Below are 23,090 nucleotides of genomic sequence, written 5' to 3'. Positions count from 1 at the left end.
TTCAATAAAAGTTATTAAAAATAATTATGTAAAAGAGAATATTATAAATCAATCTCATTTTTCAATTTTACAAAAGCCCTGTATTGCTAAATCTGAAAGTCCCAAGCATTGTTTGTATTTTCTCAAAAACAGTTATTATTTTCTATCATACTCTTCTTGTCAAGTTTCAAATCACACTGACGCACTTAGTAATGTCACAGAAAAGGGTAGGAGGAATACATTAGTATTCTATCCAGTCAGGCTTCTCAAATCATTGTAAGAACATTTCTCAAATCATTGCAAGAACATTTAACAAAGGAAATAATGTAACATAAAGTAAACTATATATCAGAAATGCTAATCTCTGACTTCTTACAGAAACAGATACTAAATAGACTCTTGACAAACAGCCGGTTTCTGCTTTAACCAAAAGGAGACAGTAATATGAGGAATTAAAATTATAAAGAATATTTTAATTTATTATTTGGTATTTATACTTAATAATACCCATTCTGACAAGTTTTATTACTATTACTGTGGATAAATTTAAATCCAAATTTAAAGCCAAACTAATTTTCAGTTTTTAGAGAGCATTATTAAAACATTCATTCTTTAGTGTTGTAATTTTTTCAGCTGCAATTTGCTTTGGTTGCTGAGTTTCAAAAAACTGATTACACTTGTAAATAGCAAGAGCAATTTTACTTTTTTAAAAGTAGTATTTCCAAACACTTTAAAAAAATATATTTGGCAAAAGTACTTGATTATAAGTGCCTCAGTATTATCCAAGAGATAAATAACTTTTATTGCTTTTTAGTAGCTTTTAATGTTTTTTAATCTCTTATACTTGACAGAAAATCAGCAACATAGGTGACTGACAAGATATATCAAAAATACTAATACTGACTAGATACCTGCCAAAAATATTTCCATACTATTCTGAAATCATAAAAACTAATAGTGCTCAACTGATGATGACATGAATATCATCAATGGAATATATTAGTAACGAGAAAGGAAGTAGGAGTTTCTGTCGCAGTAACAGTGTACTCTCCCATACTTGGACCTATAAACCTGAAATACGGTTTCTTACTTGTAAGGCTTCACAGTGGGAAACAATAGTTAACTTCTGACTGAATCCTGACCTACCAGGAACTGCTTACTGAGTTTGTGAGTCCGAGCATGTCCTGGAGTTAGTTGCATCATTTCTATGCCATTTCTGACCAATCCAGGCTTAATGTTCATAACTGCATAATCAATTATTGACACTAGTAATACTGTCCACTCAATTCAGTATTATTATATTTAAAGAATAAAATACTATAGATTCCAATACAAAGGCAGGTAACAATTATCAACATCTGCTATGTCCTACTTAACTGTGCTTCACCATTGGGTACTAGTGTTACCCCCAAAAGCTTTAAGAATTTCAACAGCATAAAAACTTAATTTCACTTGGTTTACAATAATGTTTCCTACCAATATGATGTATTTTATGCCAATCATTTATTCAAAAATTTATACCAAGTTATTAACATCTTGAAAGGCATACTGCTTTCCCATACTACACCCTTAACTATGACCCAGTTCTTAAATTCTTAACTCTTAATGTTTCTAATAAATGTCTTTCTAATATCACAGGATTTTTGATAGAAAATTGATGGATTTTAGAATATAAAAATTTGAGAATGTATCAGACAAAAAATGACAAGAAGACAGTCTAAGGAGGTTGTTTCAAATAAATACGACCTATTTCACAACTTTGCCTAGAGCTCGTTTAGGGGTAAAGGCAAGGGAAGAGGTAAGGGAAACAGGCTGCTTCTCTTACCTGTTAAACCTCTCTGTAACGGGAAGAGACTGGCGCACAGGCGGCAGGACTGTGGGGAGGCTCTGTGCTGTCTACCTACTACTTTTGGCTTAAATGGACACACTGACTATTAAAAATTAATAAGGAGAATTTTGAGTTTCTGTTAATTTTAGCAGTACTATTTGAAATTGATGAGTAAAACAGTTAAGTATTGTTCAGTAAAATGGTAAATATGTTTTAGCTATGTATTTACATTTTTCATCAGTACATCTGAGTATATTCCTCTGGCAACCAAAAATACTACTCCCTCAACTAGGAACATGACTCCCATCATGTGGACAGTTCAACTCTAGGATTAAAAAAGTCCTCTCTTAATTACCTAAGGGCTGAAAGAAAAAGTAATGGAGATTTTGAACAAGATAGAACCTTCATAAATTTACTCAAGTGCCAGTTGGGGACCAGCTTTATAAAAGTAACAATTTAGGTCCCTGGAATGCAACCTAAGAGGCCAAGATCTTTAGACTTGCTTGCATTTCAAGAAAAGTTTCCCCTGTCCAAAATTGTTCCAACAACTACCACTTCACAAACAAACTTCAACAGCAAGCTCTTCAACAAGGGCACAGGAAACCCAAAGAGCTGTACAAAGTATGACTTTTGGTCAGGAAATGAGCTTCTGATCAGAGTGGTAAAACTGAAAGTTCTCTTTTGTATCTTTTACTATTTGAGGTGTATCACCTACTTCTTTGATTAAAGTCCTCTCCACCCAAACTCCTTTCATGAAGGGAAGAAAAGGATAGAGGGTTTTAAATGTGTATTTTCAATAGCAAAGAATTAATATATTTTAGTTGAGTTGCTGACTTTATCGAACGTTGGCTCAAGTCAACAGTAAGTACCTCCTCCAGATCTGTTTCTTAAAAATAAGTATAAAAAGGATTTTTAGTGAAAGATGCTGGCATAGAGGTAAGACCATGAAACTCCATACACTTAATGAGATGAAGAAAAATAAATTAAAAGTTTATCTTATGTACTTTTTGGGCATGCTTAAATGTTTCACACTGTAAAATTTGAAAATTAATTAAAAACAATAAAATATCAAAGAAAAACATCAATCTGGAGAAAAGAAAGAAGTCTGCAGAATTTCATTTAAAAATCTAACCATTCCATTTCTTATCCTTCAATGAATACAAGAGATAAATGGGAAGTTCTGAAATCTTCCTCTGATGCCAACTTTGCAGAGAAGGTGAATAAGGGGGATAGACCAGCATTCAAAGAGGAAGGACTCAAAGAGAAGGAAAAGCTACTCTCACCTCAATTGGCCATCAGACATTTAAAAACCATCAGGCTTAAAAAAAAAAAAGTCAGGCTTACCATGTCATTTTTCCCTAACAAAGAGATATATGGCAGATGACTCAAAAAATATATATAAATGGCTCAACGCTAGTTATTTCCAGCAATAAGCAAGATTTATCCGAACAGAAAGACAAATGACAAAAACAATGAAATAAAAACCATGGAAAACAGGTGGGAACAAAGGAGGAAGAAATTGCTATTGGAAGTTCCCCTTTCCAGTTGTGAAATAAGAGTGCCACGGCCAATATCCAAACATCCACCTATTTTTTAGCCCTCTGCTAGAAAATGTAAGTAATGTGAAATGCGGGCTGGATGAATCACAAGCTGGAATCAAGATTGCTAGGAGAAATACCAACAACCTCAAATATGCAGACGATACCACTCTAATGGCAGAAAACGAAGAGGAACTAAAGAGCCTTTTGATGTGAAAGAGGAGAGTGAACGCTGGCTTAAAACTCAACATTCAAAAAACAAAAATCATGGCATCTGGTCCCATCACTTGATGGTAAATAGATGGTGAAAAAGTAGAAACAGTGACAGATTTTATTTTCTTGGGCTCCAAAATCAATGCAGACATTGACTGCAGCCACAAAATTACAAGACGCTTGCTTTTTGGAAGAAAAGCTATGACAAACCTAGACAGCATATTAAAAAGGAGAGACATCAATCACTTTGCTGACAAGGGTGCATATAGTCAAAGCTGTGGTCTTTCCAGTAGTCATGTATGGATGTGAGAGTTGGACCATAAAGAAGGCTGAGCACCAAAGACTTGATGCTTTCAAATTGTGGTGTTGGAGAAGACGACTCTTGAGAGTCCCCTGGATCAAACCAGTCAATCTTAAAAAATATCAACCCGAATACTCATGGGAAGGACTAAAGCTGAAGCTCCAATACTTTGGCCACCTGACACCAAGAGCTCATTGGAAAAGATCCTGATGCTGGGAAGGATTGAGGGCAAGAGGAGCAGAGGATAAATAAGATGGTTGGATGGTATCACTGTCTCAATGGACATGAGTCTGAGCAAACCCCGGGAGATAGTGAAGGACAGGGAAGCCTGGTGTCCTGCAGTTCATGGGGTTGCAGAGTTGGATATGACTTAGCGACTGAACAACAATAACTTATTGACACTTAATATACTTAGCATTTTAAATTCATTAACCCAAATTAACCCTTACAACCATCCTTTGAGTTATAATACTCCATTAATAAATGAGGAGACAGGCAAAGTGGTGATCTGCCCAAAATTACAAAGCTAAAATGCTAGAGCCAAGATTTAAAACCCAGCTATTTGGTCATAGTACTTTGTGACAACCTAGATGGGTGGGATGTGAGGGGGGGTTGGTTCAAGAGGGAGGAGACATATGTATACCTATGGCGGATTCATGTTGATGAATGACAGAAACCAACACAATATTGTAAAACAATTGTTGTTATTGTTCAGTTGCCAAATAATGTCTAACTCTCTACGACCCCATGGTCTGCAGCATGCCAGGCCTCCTATCGCCATCTCCTGGAGATTGCCCAAGTTCATGTCCATTGAATCAGTGATGTCATCCAACCATCTCAACCTCTGTTGCCCTCTTGTCTTTTTTGTATTCTTATAAATTTTATTTTCAATTGTAAAGCAGTTACCCTCCAATTAAAAATAAAATTAAAAAATACACAAAAAAGACAATTCCAACCATCTGTTTTAACAACAACAACAAAACCCCAAGCCATTTGGTTCCCAAACCACAGCTCCTGGCCAATGAAATGAGTTTACAATGTTAATTTATATCATAAAAAGGTTATATTCAGGGAAAAATATTAATCAAGACATTGGCTATTCAGTAACAATAAACAGTATCAACCATAAGAAAGACATAATGGAAATACATCTTTAAAACATCTGTATTATCATCAAAATATAAGGCGATGACCACTGGAAACAGAAATCAACAAAAATTTTAACAACATCCAGCTCATGCTAGAACAGGCAGACATACAGGGGGCTATACGGAAAATGAGTAATGTAATTAATATGGTTGAATTAACATGTAATGACGGATTCCCAGGCGGCACCAGGTACTAAAGAACCTGCCTACCAATGCAGGAGATGCAAGAGCCATGGGTCCAGTCCCTGGGTTGGGAAGATCTCCTGGTGGAGGGCATGGCAACCCACTACTACAGTATTCTTGTCTGGACAATCCCATGGACAGAAGAGCCTAGTGGGCTATAGTCTATAGAGTTGCAAAGGGTCAGACACATCTGAAGCAACTTAGCATGCACGCCAACATGTAATGAATTCTTTATCTAAAAGTAAAGACTGTATCCTCACTTTCAAATACAGAGAAATAAGAAAAAACAAGTCATATACTCAGCTACGAGGAAAATCAATGAAGTTTCCAAAAACCTATTAGTCTATACTATAATGCAATAAAACTAGAAATTGAATTTTTATTAGGAAAAGAAACTTTAACCATTTAGAAGTTTAAAACAAAGCAAACCAAAAAAACTCATATTTTAAACAGGATGTCAAAACTGAAATTGCATAATCTCTTGAAAATACAAATAATGGAAACACATACGAGCCAAAGTTGAGCTCAGAAGGTACATCTTGGCATAAAAATGCATAAAACACTTGCATTACTAAACAGTAAGTATCATGAATTAAAAAATTAAGCATTAATCTTCAGAATCCAGAGAAAGAGCACTGCATATGCCAGGAAGGCAGAAGAAAAGCAAAAACAGATCAAAGTCAGAGGGCAAGGAACTTGAAAAAAGAAAAGCAGGAAAATAAATTCAATACCTTAAAAAATTTAATATATAACCTAGTAAATTTAATCACTTGAACACGAATATACAATATTAAAAATGAGAACAGAAAAATAACTGCAGATAAACAAAAAGTTGAAAGAATTACAGAAAAGTACTTTGTGAAACTCTATGAAAATACACTTGAAAATTTGGATGAACTAGACTATATTCTAGGAAAACAAATGAAAAAACTGAACAAAAGAGACAAATAAAAAGAAACAGTCATGGAATAAACTGATATTTACTAAACAGCTATAATTCAAACACATACTAGTCTGCTTCATAGGGAAAATTCTTTCAGATCCAAGTAAGAGATAACAGAGATGAAATTTACACCATGCCAGAGCAGAGAAAGGAAATCTCGCAAAATCCTTTTTATGAAGCAAATATAATGCAGAAATCTAAGGATTACACTATAGAAAGAAAAAGTTTCAGACCTCATTTCTCAATATTGAAGCAAATATAGTTAAATATTAAACACTTCAATTGCTACTGTATATTTTAAACAAGGAATTCCATAAATAAATAGTATTTGTTTCAGAAGTGTAACTGTGATCAATTAAGTAATCTATTAAAAAACTCACCAATTTATAGGTTATGAGTTAAAACAACCTTCATTTCAAAGATGAAATGGCATTTCACACCTAATGAATCATTCTTGATTTAAAGAAAACAATTAGTAACATATGCATGTATGTTTGATGTTAGTCTTGTCAAAGTGAGTGCTCTAGGTTCTTTTTAAATTGAGGTATAACTGACATATGACATTATATTAGTTTTGAGTATACAACATAATTCAATATTTGTATATATTACTGAATGATCACCACAATAGTCTAGTGAAATCTGCCACCATACATAGTTACAGAAAGCTTTTCCTTGTGATAAGAACTTTTAAGATTTTCTTTCTTAGCAACTTTGAATTTTACAATACAGCATTATCAAGTATACATACCATGCTGTGAATTATATCCCCATGACTTTAGTACTAGAAGTTTATACTTTTTGACTCCCTTCACCCATTTTAACTACCCCTACCCCCCTTCACCCCAGCAACTACCAATCTGTTCTCTGTGTCTAGGAGATGGTAGAATTTTGTTTTTGATTCCATGTGTGAGTGATAAGATATGGTATTTGTCTTTATCTGACTAATTTCACTTAGTATAATACCCTCAAGGTTCATCCAGGGTGTCACAAACGGCAAGATTTCCTTCTTTTTTATGGCTGAATAACAGTATTTTTTATCTATTCATTTTCTTGATCCATTCATCCATCAAAGGACAGTTAGATTGCATCCCTATCTTGGTTAAGTAATTCCATAGTGAACATGAGGGTGCCTATGCTTTTTTCAAGCTAATGTTTTCATTTCTTTTGGATAAATGCCCAGAAATTGAACTGCTAAATCATATAGTAGTTCTATTTTTAAATTTTTTGAGGAACCACTATGCTGTTTTCTGTAGTAACTGTACCAATTTTCATCCCTACAAACAGGACAAGGATTTCCTTTTCTCCACATTCTCACCAACACTTGTTATCTCTTGTGTTTTTGATAATAGATTTTCTTCAAGTATGAGGTGATAGTTCATTGTGTATTTGATTTGCATTTCCCTGATGATTAGTGATATTGAGCATCTTTTCTTTGTCTGGTAGCCATCTGTATGTCTTTGAAAGAATGTTTATTCAGGTCTTCTACCTGTTTTTTTAGATTGCTTTGCTATTGAGTTGTCTGAGTTCTTTATATATCTTGGATATAAACCCTTTATAGGATATATAATTTGCAAATATTTTTTCCCATTTAGTTGTCCAGTCTCTAAATTGTGTTCAACTCTTCGTGACCAGGCTTCCCATTTAGTAGGCTGTGTTATATTTTGTCTATGACTTCCTTTGATGTGTAGAAGCTTTTTTAGTTTGATGTTGTTCTGCTTGTTTATTTTTTCTTTTATTGTCTTCATTTTAAGTTTAATCCAAAAAAATCAGCACCAAGACTCATGTCAAAGAGCTTACCACCTACGTTTTCTTTTAGGATTTCAATGATTTTAGGTCTTATATTCAAGTCTTTAATCTTTTTTTTTTTTTAACTTTGTTGAATATCATCAATTAGGTCTTTTACTTTCTTGAACTAGTTGCTTGAATCTAATACACAAAGGAAAAAAACGCCAAATGATGCTTTTAAAAAACAGGTCTTACATTTTTTTTAATTGAAGTATAGTTTGATTTATAATATTGCATTAGTTTCACATGTGCAGCAAAGTGAGCCATACACACATACATACATATATGTTCTTTTTCTGATTCTTTTCCATTATAGGTTATTACAAGATATTGAATATAGTTCCCTGTGGTATACAGTAAGACCATGTTTATATATTTTATATATAGTAGTTTATCTGTTAATCCCTAACTTATTTCTCTCCCCCTTTCCTCTTTTGTAATCACTAGTTTGTTTTCTATGTCTTTGAGTCAGTTTCTGTTTTGTAAGTTCATTCGTATCATTTTTTTAGGTACTACATAAGTGATATCATAATATTTGTCTTTTATCAGACTCATTTTACTTAGTATGGTAATTTCTATGTATATCCATACTGCTACAAATGACAATATTTAGTTCTTTTTTCCCCATTATATAACATATACCACACCCTCTTCATCTGCTGACGGCCACAGGTTGCTCCATGTTTTGGCTCTTGTAAAGAGTGCTGCTATGAATGTTGAGTGCATGTATCTTTTTGATTTAAGAGTTTTTGTCTTTGGGGGATATATGCCCAGGATTAAGATTGCTGGCTCACATGGTAGCTCTATTTTTTAGTTTTTTAAGGAACCTCCATACTGTTTTTCATAGTGGCTGTACTAATTTACATTCCCATCAACAGTGTAGGGGGGTTTTCCTTTTCTCTACACCCTCTCCAAGATTTATTATTTCTAGACTTTTTGATAACAGCTTTTCTGACTGGTGTGAAGTGATAACTCATCATAATTTTGATTTGCAATTCTCTAATAATTAGCGATGATGAGCGTCTTTTCATGTGCCTGTTGGCCATCTGTATGTCTTCTTTGGTGAAATGTCTAGTTAGCTGACCTGCCCATTTTTTGATTGAGTTGGTTTTTGATATTAAGCTGTCAGAACTGTTTGTGTATTTTGGAAATTAAGCCCATCTGTGTCAGTTGCATCATTTGCAAATATTTTATCCCATTCCGTAGGTTGTCTTTTCATTTTCTTCATGGTTTCCTTTGCTGTGCAAAACTTGTGAGTTTGATTAGCTCCCATTTGTGTATTTCTGCTTTTCTTTTGCCTTGAGAGAGACTGACCTAAGAAAACACTGGTAGTATGATCTATGTCATAGAATACATGATCTATGTCATAGAATATGCAACAATTTATATCACAGAATGTTTGCCTGTATTCTCTTCTGGGAGTTTTACTCTTTTTTTCTTTTTGTGGCCTTGCTGGGTCTTTGTTGCAGCACACGGGCTTTCTCTAGCCATGGTACACAGGCTAAGTTGCCCAGTGGTATGTGGGATCTTAGCTACCTCGTTGAGGAAGGAACCCTCCACATCCCCTGCATTGGAAGGGGGATTCTTAGTCACTGGACCACCAGGGAAGTCCCTCTCCTAGGAGTTTTATGGCATCACATCTTTATTTAAGTCTTTAAGCCATTTTGAGTTTATTTTTGTGTATGTTGTGAAGGTGTATTCCAACTTCATTGATTTATATGCGGCTGGCCGGCTTTCACACCACCACTTGCTGAAGAGACTGTCTTTTCTCCACTGAACATTCTTGCCTCTTGTGTCAAAGATTAACTGACTGTAGGTTTGTGGGTTGATTTCTGGGCTCTCTATTCAGTTCCATTGATCCATATACCTATTTGGGGGTCAATACCACGCTTTTTTGAATCCTACAGCATTGAAGTATTGTCTGAAATCTGGGAGGTTATGCATACAGCTTTATTCTTTTTCTTCAGGATTGCTTTGGCAATTCTAAGTCCTTTGTGGTCTCATATAAATTTCAGTATTATTCGTTACAGTTCCATGAAAAACGTCATGGGTAATTTGACATGGATCACATTAAATCTGTAGATTGCTTTGGGTAGTATGGCCATTTTAACAATATTAATTCTTCCAATCCAGGAACCTGGGATACCTAAACATCTTTTAGATTTCAATATTTATATTCTATATATTAAAGTTACGTTGTATGTTAGAACGCACAAAGTGTATACATGTATAAGTTCTAATAAATATAATATATCCACCCTTGTAACCAAAACCTCTATCAAGATATACAACAATTCTACTATCTCAGAAAGTTCCCTCACTTTGGGCCTTGCTTTGAACACAAGATCTGTCTCTAAAGTCCATAGTCTTTTTCACACTATGCAACTTCTTTTAAAAGGGCCCAATGTGTAAATATATTAAACAATAAGAATTCTATTTATAACCATCAATTACTAACGTAGCTGAAATATGGAAAAATGAAAGGTGGAAAATACTAGAGATTCCCTCCACTAAAGTCAGACAGCCTAGGTATTTAATATCTGTAGCAAACAGACCACCACTTTCTCTTTACTAATTTCCACTAAATAAATAAAAATAATCTTCTTCCTTCCCCAAGAGTTAAAGAATTAACCAAGAAAGGATGAATGTGACAATAATAACCATCTCCTATGTTCATCTCTAATATCTTCAATTAAACTAAAAATGCTTCAGGGCAAGACCATTTCTTACAGATGTGAGGCAAGCACTACACACTTTAGTGATTACTATGGGAGGCAGGGATGAACTGGAGAAAACATAAAACCTTTGGAATCAGCTAAATCTGGATTCAAATCTCTTCATATTTATTAGCTATATAACAATGTACAAGTTACTCAACTTCTCTAAGCCTCAGTTAATCATATGTAAAATGAGACCTGTATTTTGCCTTCCTATCAATGTCTGGCTTCTCAAATAGACAATCTACATGAAGACCCAGGCAAGAGAAGGCCCTACCTTGGACCTCAAGCTTTTGGGGGAACTGCTATGGCCCTCTTCCTGCCATGCCTCTTCCCAAAGGGTGAAGAGACCTTGGGGCCAGAAGGATAACACATCATGAGCCCACGCCTCTGCCATCAACTTTGCTCTCGGTAACCTAGACTCATGAGTTCGTTGTTCAAACTGCACCAGATCTGATTTCCAGGGTCTACAAAGACCTACTCTTGGTCTCACTCTCTGAGAAAGTATATATGGAGTATGAAGGTGAAGACTACGGGGTTGACACATACGCATAAAGCCATCCCTCAGAGTATAGAACGGTATGAGTGTTAGGAAGAGTTATGGGTTCAGGCTCAGAGGGTAGGGTGGGCTCAGCATCATGCAGACACATTCTAGTATTCAACTCTGAGGAATCCAGGACTTCACTCAAACCTGAATCTCAAGGTCTATAGGAAGGTTTATGTATCAAGAATGAATGGATAAAACAGATTTTATGCAACAGTTTGTTAATTTAACTTGGTATGTATATGGTATGTAGATGTACATTTTGTATTTGCTCCAGACTCTGCAAGTGTTACAAATGGGCCTGTCTGTATCTACTGCTAATAACCTATGTGTTGCCATATTCACTTTCAAGTAGTCACTCACTCAGTCATGTCCTACTCTTTGCTGCCCCATGGACTGTAGCCCACCAGGCCCCTCTGTCCATGGAATTCTCCAGGCAAGAATACTGGAGTGGGTAGCCAGTCCCTTCTCTAGGGGATCTTCCTGACCCAGGGATCAAACCCAGGTCTCCTGCATTGCAGGCAGATTCTTTACCACTGAGCCACCAGGGAAGCCCATTCACTTTCAAATATTATCCTATTTAGTCATCCAACATTATCATTAGGTTTCATTAATCCCACTGCACAGGTAAAGAAACAGATATGGTTAAGAAACCTACCCATCTCCTTTTTCTGCTATCTCCATATCACTCTCTTCTTAACTCCCAAGAGTTTCTTCCCCTCTTAGCATATTATCAGTATTTCACTCTTGAAGACTATATGCCCCTAATTCCTACATTTAGTCCTTATGTTCTATGACCTCACTATTGTACCTAATACTGTTAATAATCTTTTCTTTTTTTAACTCTCCCTTTGGTATGTAAGGTTATACTTAGTTTTCTGTAAGCTTTTGCTCTTTTTCTGTTTCCTCTTCTTTCTCAGAATTTTGGTGAAGAATGAGTAAGATAATGTTTTTGGAGGGTGTCAGCATAAAGCATATATCTTCAGTAAAAGATAGGGTTTCTTTTTAATATAAAAAGAATACCTACCATTTTTAAGTATAGTGCCAATTACTCTACTAGGTGATAGACACACACACACACACACTATTCCATTTATCCTAAAGCCCCTAGAAAACTGAAGTTTAGATTGGCTGACAAATTAACCTGTATTAGAAACCTGGCTGCAGCACTTTCTAGCTTTATGATACTGAGTAAGTCACTTACTTCACTGAATTTCTGCTCCTCCATTGTGTAATTTTATAATGTCCTTATTAATGAATTAAATGAGAATTAATGAAACACAGATATAAAAACAGAAAGTACATGGTAACTCGTCAGTAAACGTTAACTTTCTTCTTATTGCTACCAGGTGAATACATTAATTTTTTATCCTTCCCTTGCGTGCATTTCTAAAAACCGAGTCTTTGATCTCATGACCTTCTTTCTTTTTATAGTCTATACCCATACTCTATCACACTTCTGAGTCCAGCTCTTCCAGAAAGATAGTTTAAATTATCCATGACCATGTCTAAGTGTCCAGGCTCACATCCCAGGCCTACTATATCAAACTGTTTTTTCTCCTCATGAAGAGTAGAGAGCAAAAGACTTGGTGTGGGAGACATAAAATATTACACAGACAAAACTTATGGGATGAATGATAAAAAAAGCTAATTTCACAGTTTCAAGCTTGCCTGAGAAAATTACAAAACTGGAAAAGATTTTCATGGATCATGTGCAAAATTTTCTCCCCTTTCCCTCATTCTTCAGACATGAAAGTCTAATCCTTCTATTTCCCTCATCCACAAGGCCAAAAATGTTCCCATTCCTTTGAATTCCCTTACATTTAAATGCTCCATTCATCTAACACCTGATTATACTCATCTTTTATTACCAGTTTTCTTCCATTTACGTTTTCTCTTCCCAACTATACTGTAAGTTCCTTAAGGCCAACAGCCATCTCTCAGACTCAGTATTCTTCATAATGCTGATTGACTAATGCTATACAGATATGGTCAGGAATTCAGAAACCATGTATTAGGATGTTTTCAGATATTTTCCTGCCATGGAAGGAAAATTTTTCAAATCAAAAGCTTAGGAAATCTTCCACAAATAGGGAAAGTGTGACCAAAAATGGGAAAGTGTGACAAACAGAAAATTTTCTATTTCTTTCTCAAGGATTTCAGTTTTGGTTTTAAACAGGAAAAAAAAATCCTTTAACACAAATTTCCTTAGCCATGTATTAATACTTTATAAATTATTTCCAAGAACTCCACAAGGTTTTCTTCAAAAATTACTTATGCCAGCATACCTTGGAGATACTGCAGGTTTGGTTCCAGACTGCCATAATAAAGCAAGTCACACAAAATTTTTGGTTTTCAAGTGCATATAAAAATTACGTTTATTCTATTACTATCATCTATTAAATGTTCAACGGGATTACATCTTAAAAAAACAATGTATATATACTGCAATTAAAAACACTTCATTGCTAAAAAATGCTAACCATCATCTGAACCTTCGGCAAGTCATAATCCTTTTATAACCATATCAATAAAGATCACTGATGATGGATCACCATAACACATATAATAATAAAAAAAAGTTTGAAATATTGAAAGAATTGACAGAGAGACAAGAAGTGAGCAAATGCTGCTGGAAAAACTGATGCTGACATACTTGCTCGATTGAAGATTGCCAAAAACACTGAATTTATATAAAAAGGCAGTATCTGAGACACACAATAATATAAGATATGGCTGTATTTTCTAATATACTTACTAGTCACTATATTAATTTCTGTAGGAAAATAATTCCTAAAACTGTAAGTCTCGAAAATCACTAATACAGACTGATGTGCTACTTATTAAATACTAAATAATTAAAAAACCCAGGTGATAAAAGTTTTTAGTTTAAAGTTTATTAAAGATATAGTTTTCTTTGATATATTTAATAATTGAGAAAATTTGATTAAATTACATTTTCTTTACTGTGATCAAAATAGAAGAACTATAGGGTAATGAAACTGATTTGCTTATTTTACCTGAGTAGCTTTATCTTTCATGCATGAAGGGTAATGAACATGAGGATCCCGTGGCCACTGTCCTGTGAGATAAGGTCCTGTTATGGTATCCAGGGAAGAGGTTCGCCTTATTGTGCTAGAGGTTCGAACTTGCTGAGATTTGGGCCTGTCCACTATAAAAAGTGAAGAAAAAATTACATTAGTCATAAAGAATAAAGTAAAACTTAAAATTATTTAAACTTCATAGTTTGTAAAATACCATCCTGCCAATTGTCCCTACAATGTATATTTACCCTGAAAGCCGTGCTGTATGAGCTGATGAAATTTATAGACCCTCTCCAAAGGAAAATACATTCAGGTATTAAATTTTGCATACACTGTTACACCCTACGAAAGTCATTCCTTTCAGAGACCTATTCTTAACCCTCTATATCATCTCCACTGCCATTATTTTAATTAAGACTTCATCATGTCTCAACTCAACTGCCAGTTTCCTAACTGCTGTCTCTGAATCCACAGTATCTTACACAGCCACCTCCCTCCACTGCTAAAAAAAACTGCTATGGTTTATTCAGTCTTTCACTCAAAATCCATTATTTTTTCACAATTCAGCTCCCATATACCTCAATACTTAATGTCTTGCTACTACCACTCCTCCATAAACCTGTGCTAACTACTAAGTACCATAACAACTACTAATAAACTCCAATTTCCCAAATGTGAAGTACTTGCTTCTCTGCCTCTATACTTTCTATCATCTCCTGCATCTAAAATATTCCCCTTCTCTGTACACTTAGCAAAAACTTATCTTCAAGACCAGCTCAGGTGTCACCCTGCCTCTGTGAAACCTTTCCCAATGCTCTTCTTTTCTTCATCTCTATTCTTCTTAAAGATAAACACACTCTCCTCTGCTTGCATGAAGCCCTAAATTTGTCCTTCCTTCCTGACCAGAAAGTTTGGTCCCTACAGATTGAAAAGGAGTTGATACTCAATACTTAACAAATGAATTTATTCACAGCTACACATGCACACAAAAAAACATGTATACAGAATCTTATTTTAATTCAGTTTCCTCCTTAATGGATGAAAAATTTGAAGCCCAGAGGGATAAAATTAAATTGTCCACTGAAACAGAACTGCTAATACGTGACAGAGGTAAAAAGGAACCAAGAACTCCAGACATTCTACACAGTTTAATCAATCTACTAGAATGATCTGTTTTACCTCTGCTGAAAACAGAGATGATCATACTGAACTCTATAGTTCTTTACAACGAAAACATAAAAGATTTTTCATGTATGCATCTCAAATGTGCATACTATAATAAAATCTAGTGGATTACAAGTATCCAAGGCTCAGTCTTATTCAGTTATATTTCACATCAAAGAAAATGCCTTGCACATTACAGAGGGTCAAGAAACATTTGTTACTGAATATTGTCCTTTATTCTTCTGAAAACAAAATACAAAATTGTTTTCCTTTTTTTAAAAATCAGAAAACAAAAGGAAATGCAGCCTACTGTGAAACTGTCACATTACTCACACACAGTCGTCCTCAGTTCTGTAGAGGACTGGCTCGAGGACCTTCGCTCAGTCAGGTCAGTCACTCAGTCATGTCCAACTCTTTGCTATGGCATGGACCGCACCACGCCAGGCTTCCCTATCCTTCACCTTCTCCTAGAGCTTGTTCAAACTCATGTCCACTGAGTCTAGGACTCTCATGAATACCGGGAATCTGAGAAAACTCAAGTCTCTACAGCTGGTCTTCCGCCTCCCTGGGGTCCACAGCCTTGGACACAGAGGGCTGGAGAGCCAAACTGTATCTTACAACTGCAGTTCTGATTTCTTTGACCCAAGAATGTTAGAGAAGATCTGGAAATTACCAGATTTCCTACCTATCTTTATTACTTAGCTCTCACTTTATTTTGTAATAAGCAAAGGCTAGAATAATCTATTTCTACTGTTTGGAATCACCTGAAATTTTATTCGTGACCAAAAATCATCATCAATTTTTATAAATATTTCATCAGTCATGGAGAGCATATATTTTCTATTTTCAGAATACAGTTATTTTTCTTATATAATAACTGAAATAAAAATACAGAATATAGTAATAAAATAGAACCATGATCTGTCACATATTTAGAGAACTACTCCAAAATTTCTAAACTGCTATTGAGATACAACAATTCTCTTTATTCTTATAATTTTTATCATTTAAATTTAGTTCTGGGGGCTTCCCTGGTGGTTCAGTGGTTAGGACTCTTACACTTCCACTGCAGGGGGCATGCATTCAATCCTGGTGGTTGGGGAACTAAGATCCCACAAGCTGTGCTGAGTGGCCAGAAAAAAAAAAAAAAATTTTTATAGAAATTTAGCCCTGTATAGTTTGGTTACATATTGATCCATGACATTATTATTATGACTTATATGCTTTACCATTATAGTCTGTTCCATTTATAATTTTTTACTTTTAAACTCTATCAAATTTAATTTTATCACCCCTTAATGCTTTCTTTCTATTATACTGTACCTGGTATGCCTATTCTTTCATTTTCCATTTCTTTCAATTGTGATATTTAGGTAATACTCTTGTATACTGTATATAATTAGGCTTTTGAAAAAAATTTATAGTAAGCTTCTTCCTGAAAAATATATGTTCATCCCACTTATGTTTATTGTTATAACAAATCTGATTAAATCTGTAACTCTTTCATGGAACTTTTTCTCCCTCTTAGAATGCTTCCTAGCTATTTGTTTTCTAGGACTTACTGTTTACTTCTTTCTCTCCTTCTTATCTCGTCCCCTACCACAAGTAATTCAGAGGACATGCAGACTGTTTTTAGTTCTGTTACCAGGAACTATTTCTATTAATTCTTTTTAAAAAATTTGGTTATAAAAGCAATATGTACAAATTTTAGCAACTTTAGGAAACAGAAAGTTAACACTTCTCATAATCTGATTTATAATAATTTATTTAAAACTTTATAAAGTTACGTTACGTTCTCTCCACCAAGAAGAAACAAAGGACAAAAACAGATTATCCCTTGAAAAAGAACCATTTTTAGCAATAAAAAAGTCTACATAAAGGTCAGCTACAACCAGAAAGTGGAAAGCCACTATATATGAAAAACTTGTGTCCCAATTCTAAACCACATACAAGCCTTCTCAGTTATTCAACTGATTGTCCTGGTATCACAGTGTCTGTAAGTAGTAACTATCTTACTTAATAATAGTTCAAAGCACAAGAGGAGTGATGTTGGCAACCCGCTACGCCAAAGAGAAACTTTACCCTTGAAGTGAAAATGTGGAAGCTCTCAGCTTAATAAAGGAAGGAAAAAAATATTAAATGCTCAGGTTACTAAGATCTATAGTAAGAACAAATCTTTTATCTGTGAAATTGTGAAGAAGGAAAAAGAAATTTGGTTTCTTCTGCTGTTGCACCTCAAACTGCAAAAGAGCCACAGTGCGTGACAAATATTTAGTTAAGATGGAAAAGGCATTATATTTGTATAAGGTATTTTGAGAGAGAGACCATGCTCACATAACTTTATTAAAATATATTAAAAAAAAAAAGCTTTTAATCTGGCTTCACCAGGTCTTAGTTGTAGCACATGGGATGTTTGGTATTTGTTGCAGCATGGCAGGTATTTTTGGTTGCAGCATGTGGGATCTAGTTTCCTGACCAGGGATCGAACCCAGGTCCCTTGCATTGGACCAATAGGGAAGTCCCTATAACAGTATATCCTTACAAATTTTATTATTATTGTTGTTAATATCTTAACTGTGCCTAATTTATAAAATAAGCTTTATCATAAGGATGTACGTACAGGAAAAAAAAAATACAGGGTATACAGGATATAATAGTATATAGGATATAATAGTGTCCCCTGTGGTTAAGGGGGGCCTACTCCATTTATATAGGCAACATAATAAATGTTTCTTATTTCATGATTACAGCTGTGATTAGAATATGTATTTAGTTTTGAACTGGGTGATCACATTTCTCAACTAATTATTACAAAATCACCTAAACTCAAGTAGATCAAACAAGAGGACACCTTATCAACTAGAAACATACATTAGTATACTTGAACAATCTTTAAATTTATAAGTGCTTAAATAATAAAATTTAATTAAAATTAACAATAAAATTGCTAAAATAAATATTCTAAAGTATGAAAGAAAGTCAATTAAATACTTATTACTTAAGCTAAATGGGCATCAGAAAAATAGTAACTTCAAATGTGGTGAAACCAGGTACTCACCACCACTGATTAAAACTTGCTGAATGTCTACTATATGAAAAGTACTGTTTGATGTACCAAGGAGGATGACAAAATAAATTTCAGATTCTCCTCAAGGAATTTACATTCTGGTTGAGGGAGATATAATATGTAGAATTAAGCTATAACATTAAGTAGTATATTACGGCACATGCACAACAGTGAAGGACAAGAAGGCACACGAGGCAAAAAATCTGTAACAGACAGCTAGAATGATGCACTCTAACTACATCAAGGGCAACTGTCCAGTGGTGAGACTCTTATGCCACTTGTAGTCCTGTTGCTAAATCTCCTACTTAGACATTTGAGGGTAAAATGCAGAGTAAGTAAATTCAACAATAAAATGTGATGGTTGGGAAAAAATCACATCTGTTTCCAGTACCATTATCGTTAGGAACAGAAGATGACTACTCATGTAACATTCTGTAAAAAGACGTCCTCATTATAATCCATCTACAGGTTGTATTAGGTTTCCCTGGTGACTCAGTAAAGAATCTGCCTGCAGTGCAGGAGACCTGGGTTCAATCCCTGGGCTGGGAAGATCCCCTAGTGAAGGGAATGGCAACCCATTTCAGTACTCTTGCCTGGAGAATCCCACGGACAGAAAAGCCTGGTGGGTCGCAAAGAGTTGGACAGACTGAGCAACTAACATAAACAACACACATACACACACAGGTTGTACTAGCCCTCTCCTCTTATCTTCCCTGAGGATGGAGCGGTATAGGCCTGGGGTTCCTCTGGGATACCTGCTGAGGATTGTACAAAATAATTATTGCTTTCTAATTGGAAATTTAAGGTGATTTGATCATAGTATAATAGGTTTAAAAGCAAGAAGCTATATTAGAAACTCTGAATCTGAATAGCACACAAGGCATTGTTCTAAACAGGCAAAAGATGCTTAAAATCTAACTGCCAACAACTGTAATATGATGTTAGATTAATTAGTTAGTTCCCAACAATTTTTCATTTAGAGGCAATAACTGAAGATTGACTGACTAGTGGGTTTGGAAATCTGATGTATTAAGAAACTAATCTGAAGTAGAAAATTAACAAACTTAAGTGAAATTTCTACAAATTAAAAAAAAAAAAATCATTGTTCGAAACTTTAAGAACTTCAGCTACAGAGTAACATGAGACAAGCCACCACAAACCAGCCTCATCAGGTGATAAAAAGGATGCAATATTTTTGAGTGCCATAATGTAGCCATACAGAATATACACTAATACACATAATAAAAAATGCTCACATTCTTTTCTTAAAACTTTAACACACTCGAACGTTTTCATAGGTTCAGTTTGCATAAGTAAATAAAAAGTAAAAATTGTTGATTCTGTGTTTAGCTTTCAATAAAGATTATAAGCCAAGCTTTCTATTAACACTGATGTTACAAGCAAAGCACATCTAAACTTAAGATAACTGAGTAACAAATACCAATTTTTCCAGACTTTTCTACACAGAACTCATATTAAATAACTAGCTTTACACAAATATATCACATTAACAATGTTAGTCAGTAGTATCAAAACACAAGTGTGTAAAACCTTTTTATCCTTGAACAGTTATGTTCAAAAAGAAGGAGCCATTAAATCCCATAATGTGTGTGTGCACGCACGCCTTAAGTCACCTACTATTAAATAGAAAAATGTAAGGCAATCCTTTTAGTTATGCCCAATACAACATCTGGGCATGTCTGAGAAGTAACAGCAAGAGCTTTCTAACATAACATTTCACCTAGAAATTAGATCTTGGGAGACCCTAGAACATAAAGGTACAAAGCCCTCAGTCACAGGTGAAACTAAGCAATAGATCTCAAAGATGGGATCCTGAGATGTGTGGCTTTCTGTCTAAGCATCACCCGACAGCTTGGTAAAAATGCAGGTTACAGGACCATAGTCCCAGATAGTCGAATGGAGTAATCAGGTGGACCAAAGTATCAACATATTTTTTAAAGCAAACCAGATTGATTCAAAAACATCATCAGACTTGGGAACCACGGAGGTCCTGAAGCAGTGTTTCTCAAAGTGTTGGATATTTGTTAAATATGCTCATACCAGGCCCAATTTGTCAACAACAATGTGAGACTCTCTGCTAGTGAGACCAGAAAATTCTGAATTTTTAATAAGCATGTGAATCTAATACTACTAAAAACTTAGGAACTTATGTCTCAAGGATTGGGACTAAATCCATTACAGTTGCAGCTGGTCAAAAAAAAAAAATCATTTTGTTGACTATAAATCTACTTCATTTATAGGCACTGAAAGTCTGAATATAAATCCAAGAAAATATCCTGCTGCAAAAATAGTCAACCAATTCTTTGAAATCTGCACCTAGAAGCTCACCTTCTAGAATCTAGTAAATTTAAACCTCTAGTCATCTCCTTCAAAAGGTCACTTTCTAAACTGAGTGCCAGTCATGAAAATAAGAACCTTCAAATCTAAACACAGAGCACTCCAGGCAGAATGCTTAGGAACACTAGAAAGATGAGGTAACTGACAAAAAGCAATACAGCTTCTTTGGAAAGATTACCTCCTACCCAAACAGGGCATTTGGCACAGAAACAAAAGTTAACTACAATAAAATTCACTTCCTAAAAAAAATACAAGAAACTCTGAAAAAATACACTAAGTAGGTTCCTTGAGATAAAGTGAAAGTGCCAAAGAAAAATTAAGTAAAATATATAAGCAAAGTAAAATTTAGATTTTAATTAACCTGAATAAAGAATCTAAGCCTAAGTCTCAAAATATTACAATATTTTATAGCTAGTTTATTTAAAACCTTTATCTTTTAACAGAAAAGCAGTGAGTTTTTCATGATGTCTAAATTAGCTTCTTTATATTATAATTTCAGTCCTCATCACTGAAATCAAAATAACAAAATCACAAAGCAGAGCCTGAATATAAGACATTAAGTTGCTTTTCTTCAACTTCAAAATAACCTGAAATGATACAGTTCCTAGTGATCAAGAATAACCAAAAGTAGATTCAGGTAGGGAATATTCCTGCTATTGGTTCACTGAGCTGAAGCATGAACTGTTACAGGTCTATTTTGTTAATAAAGATTTGCTTCAGTATTTCTATAATGAGAACTCCTTCCTTGAAAGTTACAGTTTTAAATTTATTAACACTGTCAAAAAGTGTCTCCTTGACCATACTTTAGTCCAGCTCCTCTGAACTCTTCCCAGTTAGGCCCTAATTTGTGGGCTTCTGTGTTTTGCTCTGAAAGGTTCGATTTTAGCAAGAATCCTACGATGTCGGTTTAACCAGAATCCCCCACCCTCAATATTGATCACCCTCGATATGTGGTCAGGTTCCTCATCTCCACCATCTCCCATGTAGTATCTCACTGCCCTGGCCTGTCTTCTTCAATAACCCTTTTCAGATCTGTTTAGCCAGGATCCCCCTTATTTCGATGTTTCTTTCCTCTTAGTAATTTTTCATCTATTCACCCCCATCATTCTTCTTAGTTATACATACTCACTTTTCCTACTTGTATTTCAAGTTTGCATCCAATCCCTCTGTATTTACTTCTGGTTACTCTACACCTATCCCAACAGTCCCCCTGAAAAGAGTCTGCTTTCAGTTCAGTCGCTCAGTCGTGTCTGACTCTTTGCGACCCCATGAACCGCACACGCCAGGCCTCCCTGTCCATCACCAACTGCCGGAGTTCACCCAGACCCATGTCCATTGAGTCGGAGATGCCATACAACCATCTCACCCTCTGCCGTCCCCTTCTCCTCCTGCCCTCAATCCCTCCCAGCATCAGGGTCTTTTCCAATGAGTCAGCTCTTCGCATCAGGTGGCCAAAGTATTGGAGTTTCAGCTCAACGTCAGTCTTTCCAATGAACACCCAGGACTGATCTGCTTTAGGATGAACTGGTTGGATCTCCTTGCAGTGCAAGGGACTCTCAAGAGTCTTCTCCAACATATTCTTTAAAGTGTCATGAACAGTTTTTTCTTAAACATCACTACCAACATTGTGAGTAATTTTCTCCTTGCTCACAGTTACAGAGAGCAATTTCCAAAATAAATCCCACCCCCCCCAAAAAAAGAGCAATTTCAAGAATTAACTAAGAATAAAAAATGTAGAAAAGAGGAGATTGGTATACCTCTCTAGCCAATCTAATGCATATTAATACTGATCATCTAGCAGAATTATTGTTAGATTTAGCTTTCTAAAATCGGCACTGTTTAGGCACTTCACAAATGGCCTTCACGGGCCTTTCTTGCTTAACATGTAAGAAGATGGAAAGTAAGCCCAATACATGGGCTACATAACATAACATAATCAAAATCAAATGAACTTCCAATAACAGACAGGAAGGACACCAGATCTGAATATGCTATCTGAACTAAAACTAAAGGGCAAAAACTAAAGCCCTCTCAGTGTGAGTAGTTTCTGAAACACTAATCAACCAGACCTGGAATCCTGCCACAGAAGCAATCTAGAAAATATGCTGAAACGACCATATGGCTGCCCTGCAGAAATCTGGAAAGGAACCAGTCAAGAAGCTGACAAGAGAAACAAATATGCATCTCACCAACGAGGCCTGACACCTGTAACCTGAGGTCTGTGAAGAGAAACAGACAGGGAAATGGAGTCCAGCAGCCATTCAGGAATGATTCT

At 35.2% G+C, this 23,090-nt stretch overlaps 1 protein-coding gene across 1 annotated transcript in view; it reads right to left on the bottom strand.

Annotated features, from left to right (window-relative positions):
- Nucleotides 1–23,090, bottom strand: part of GLCCI1 (glucocorticoid induced 1) — a 112,622-nt gene that overhangs the window by 61,136 nt on the left and 28,396 nt on the right. The window contains exon 2 of the mRNA XM_065939071.1: nucleotides 14,203–14,354. Within this exon, the coding sequence (XP_065795143.1) occupies nucleotides 14,203–14,354 (152 nt within the window). The remainder of the gene's footprint in view (nucleotides 1–14,202; nucleotides 14,355–23,090) is intronic.

This window comes from Muntiacus reevesi, chromosome 6, assembly GCF_963930625.1.
Source record: "Muntiacus reevesi chromosome 6, mMunRee1.1, whole genome shotgun sequence".
Taxonomy (NCBI): Eukaryota; Metazoa; Chordata; class Mammalia; order Artiodactyla; family Cervidae; genus Muntiacus; species Muntiacus reevesi.
Note: the sequence above shows the minus strand (reverse complement) of the source record. Positions and strands in the feature narration are given on the sequence as shown.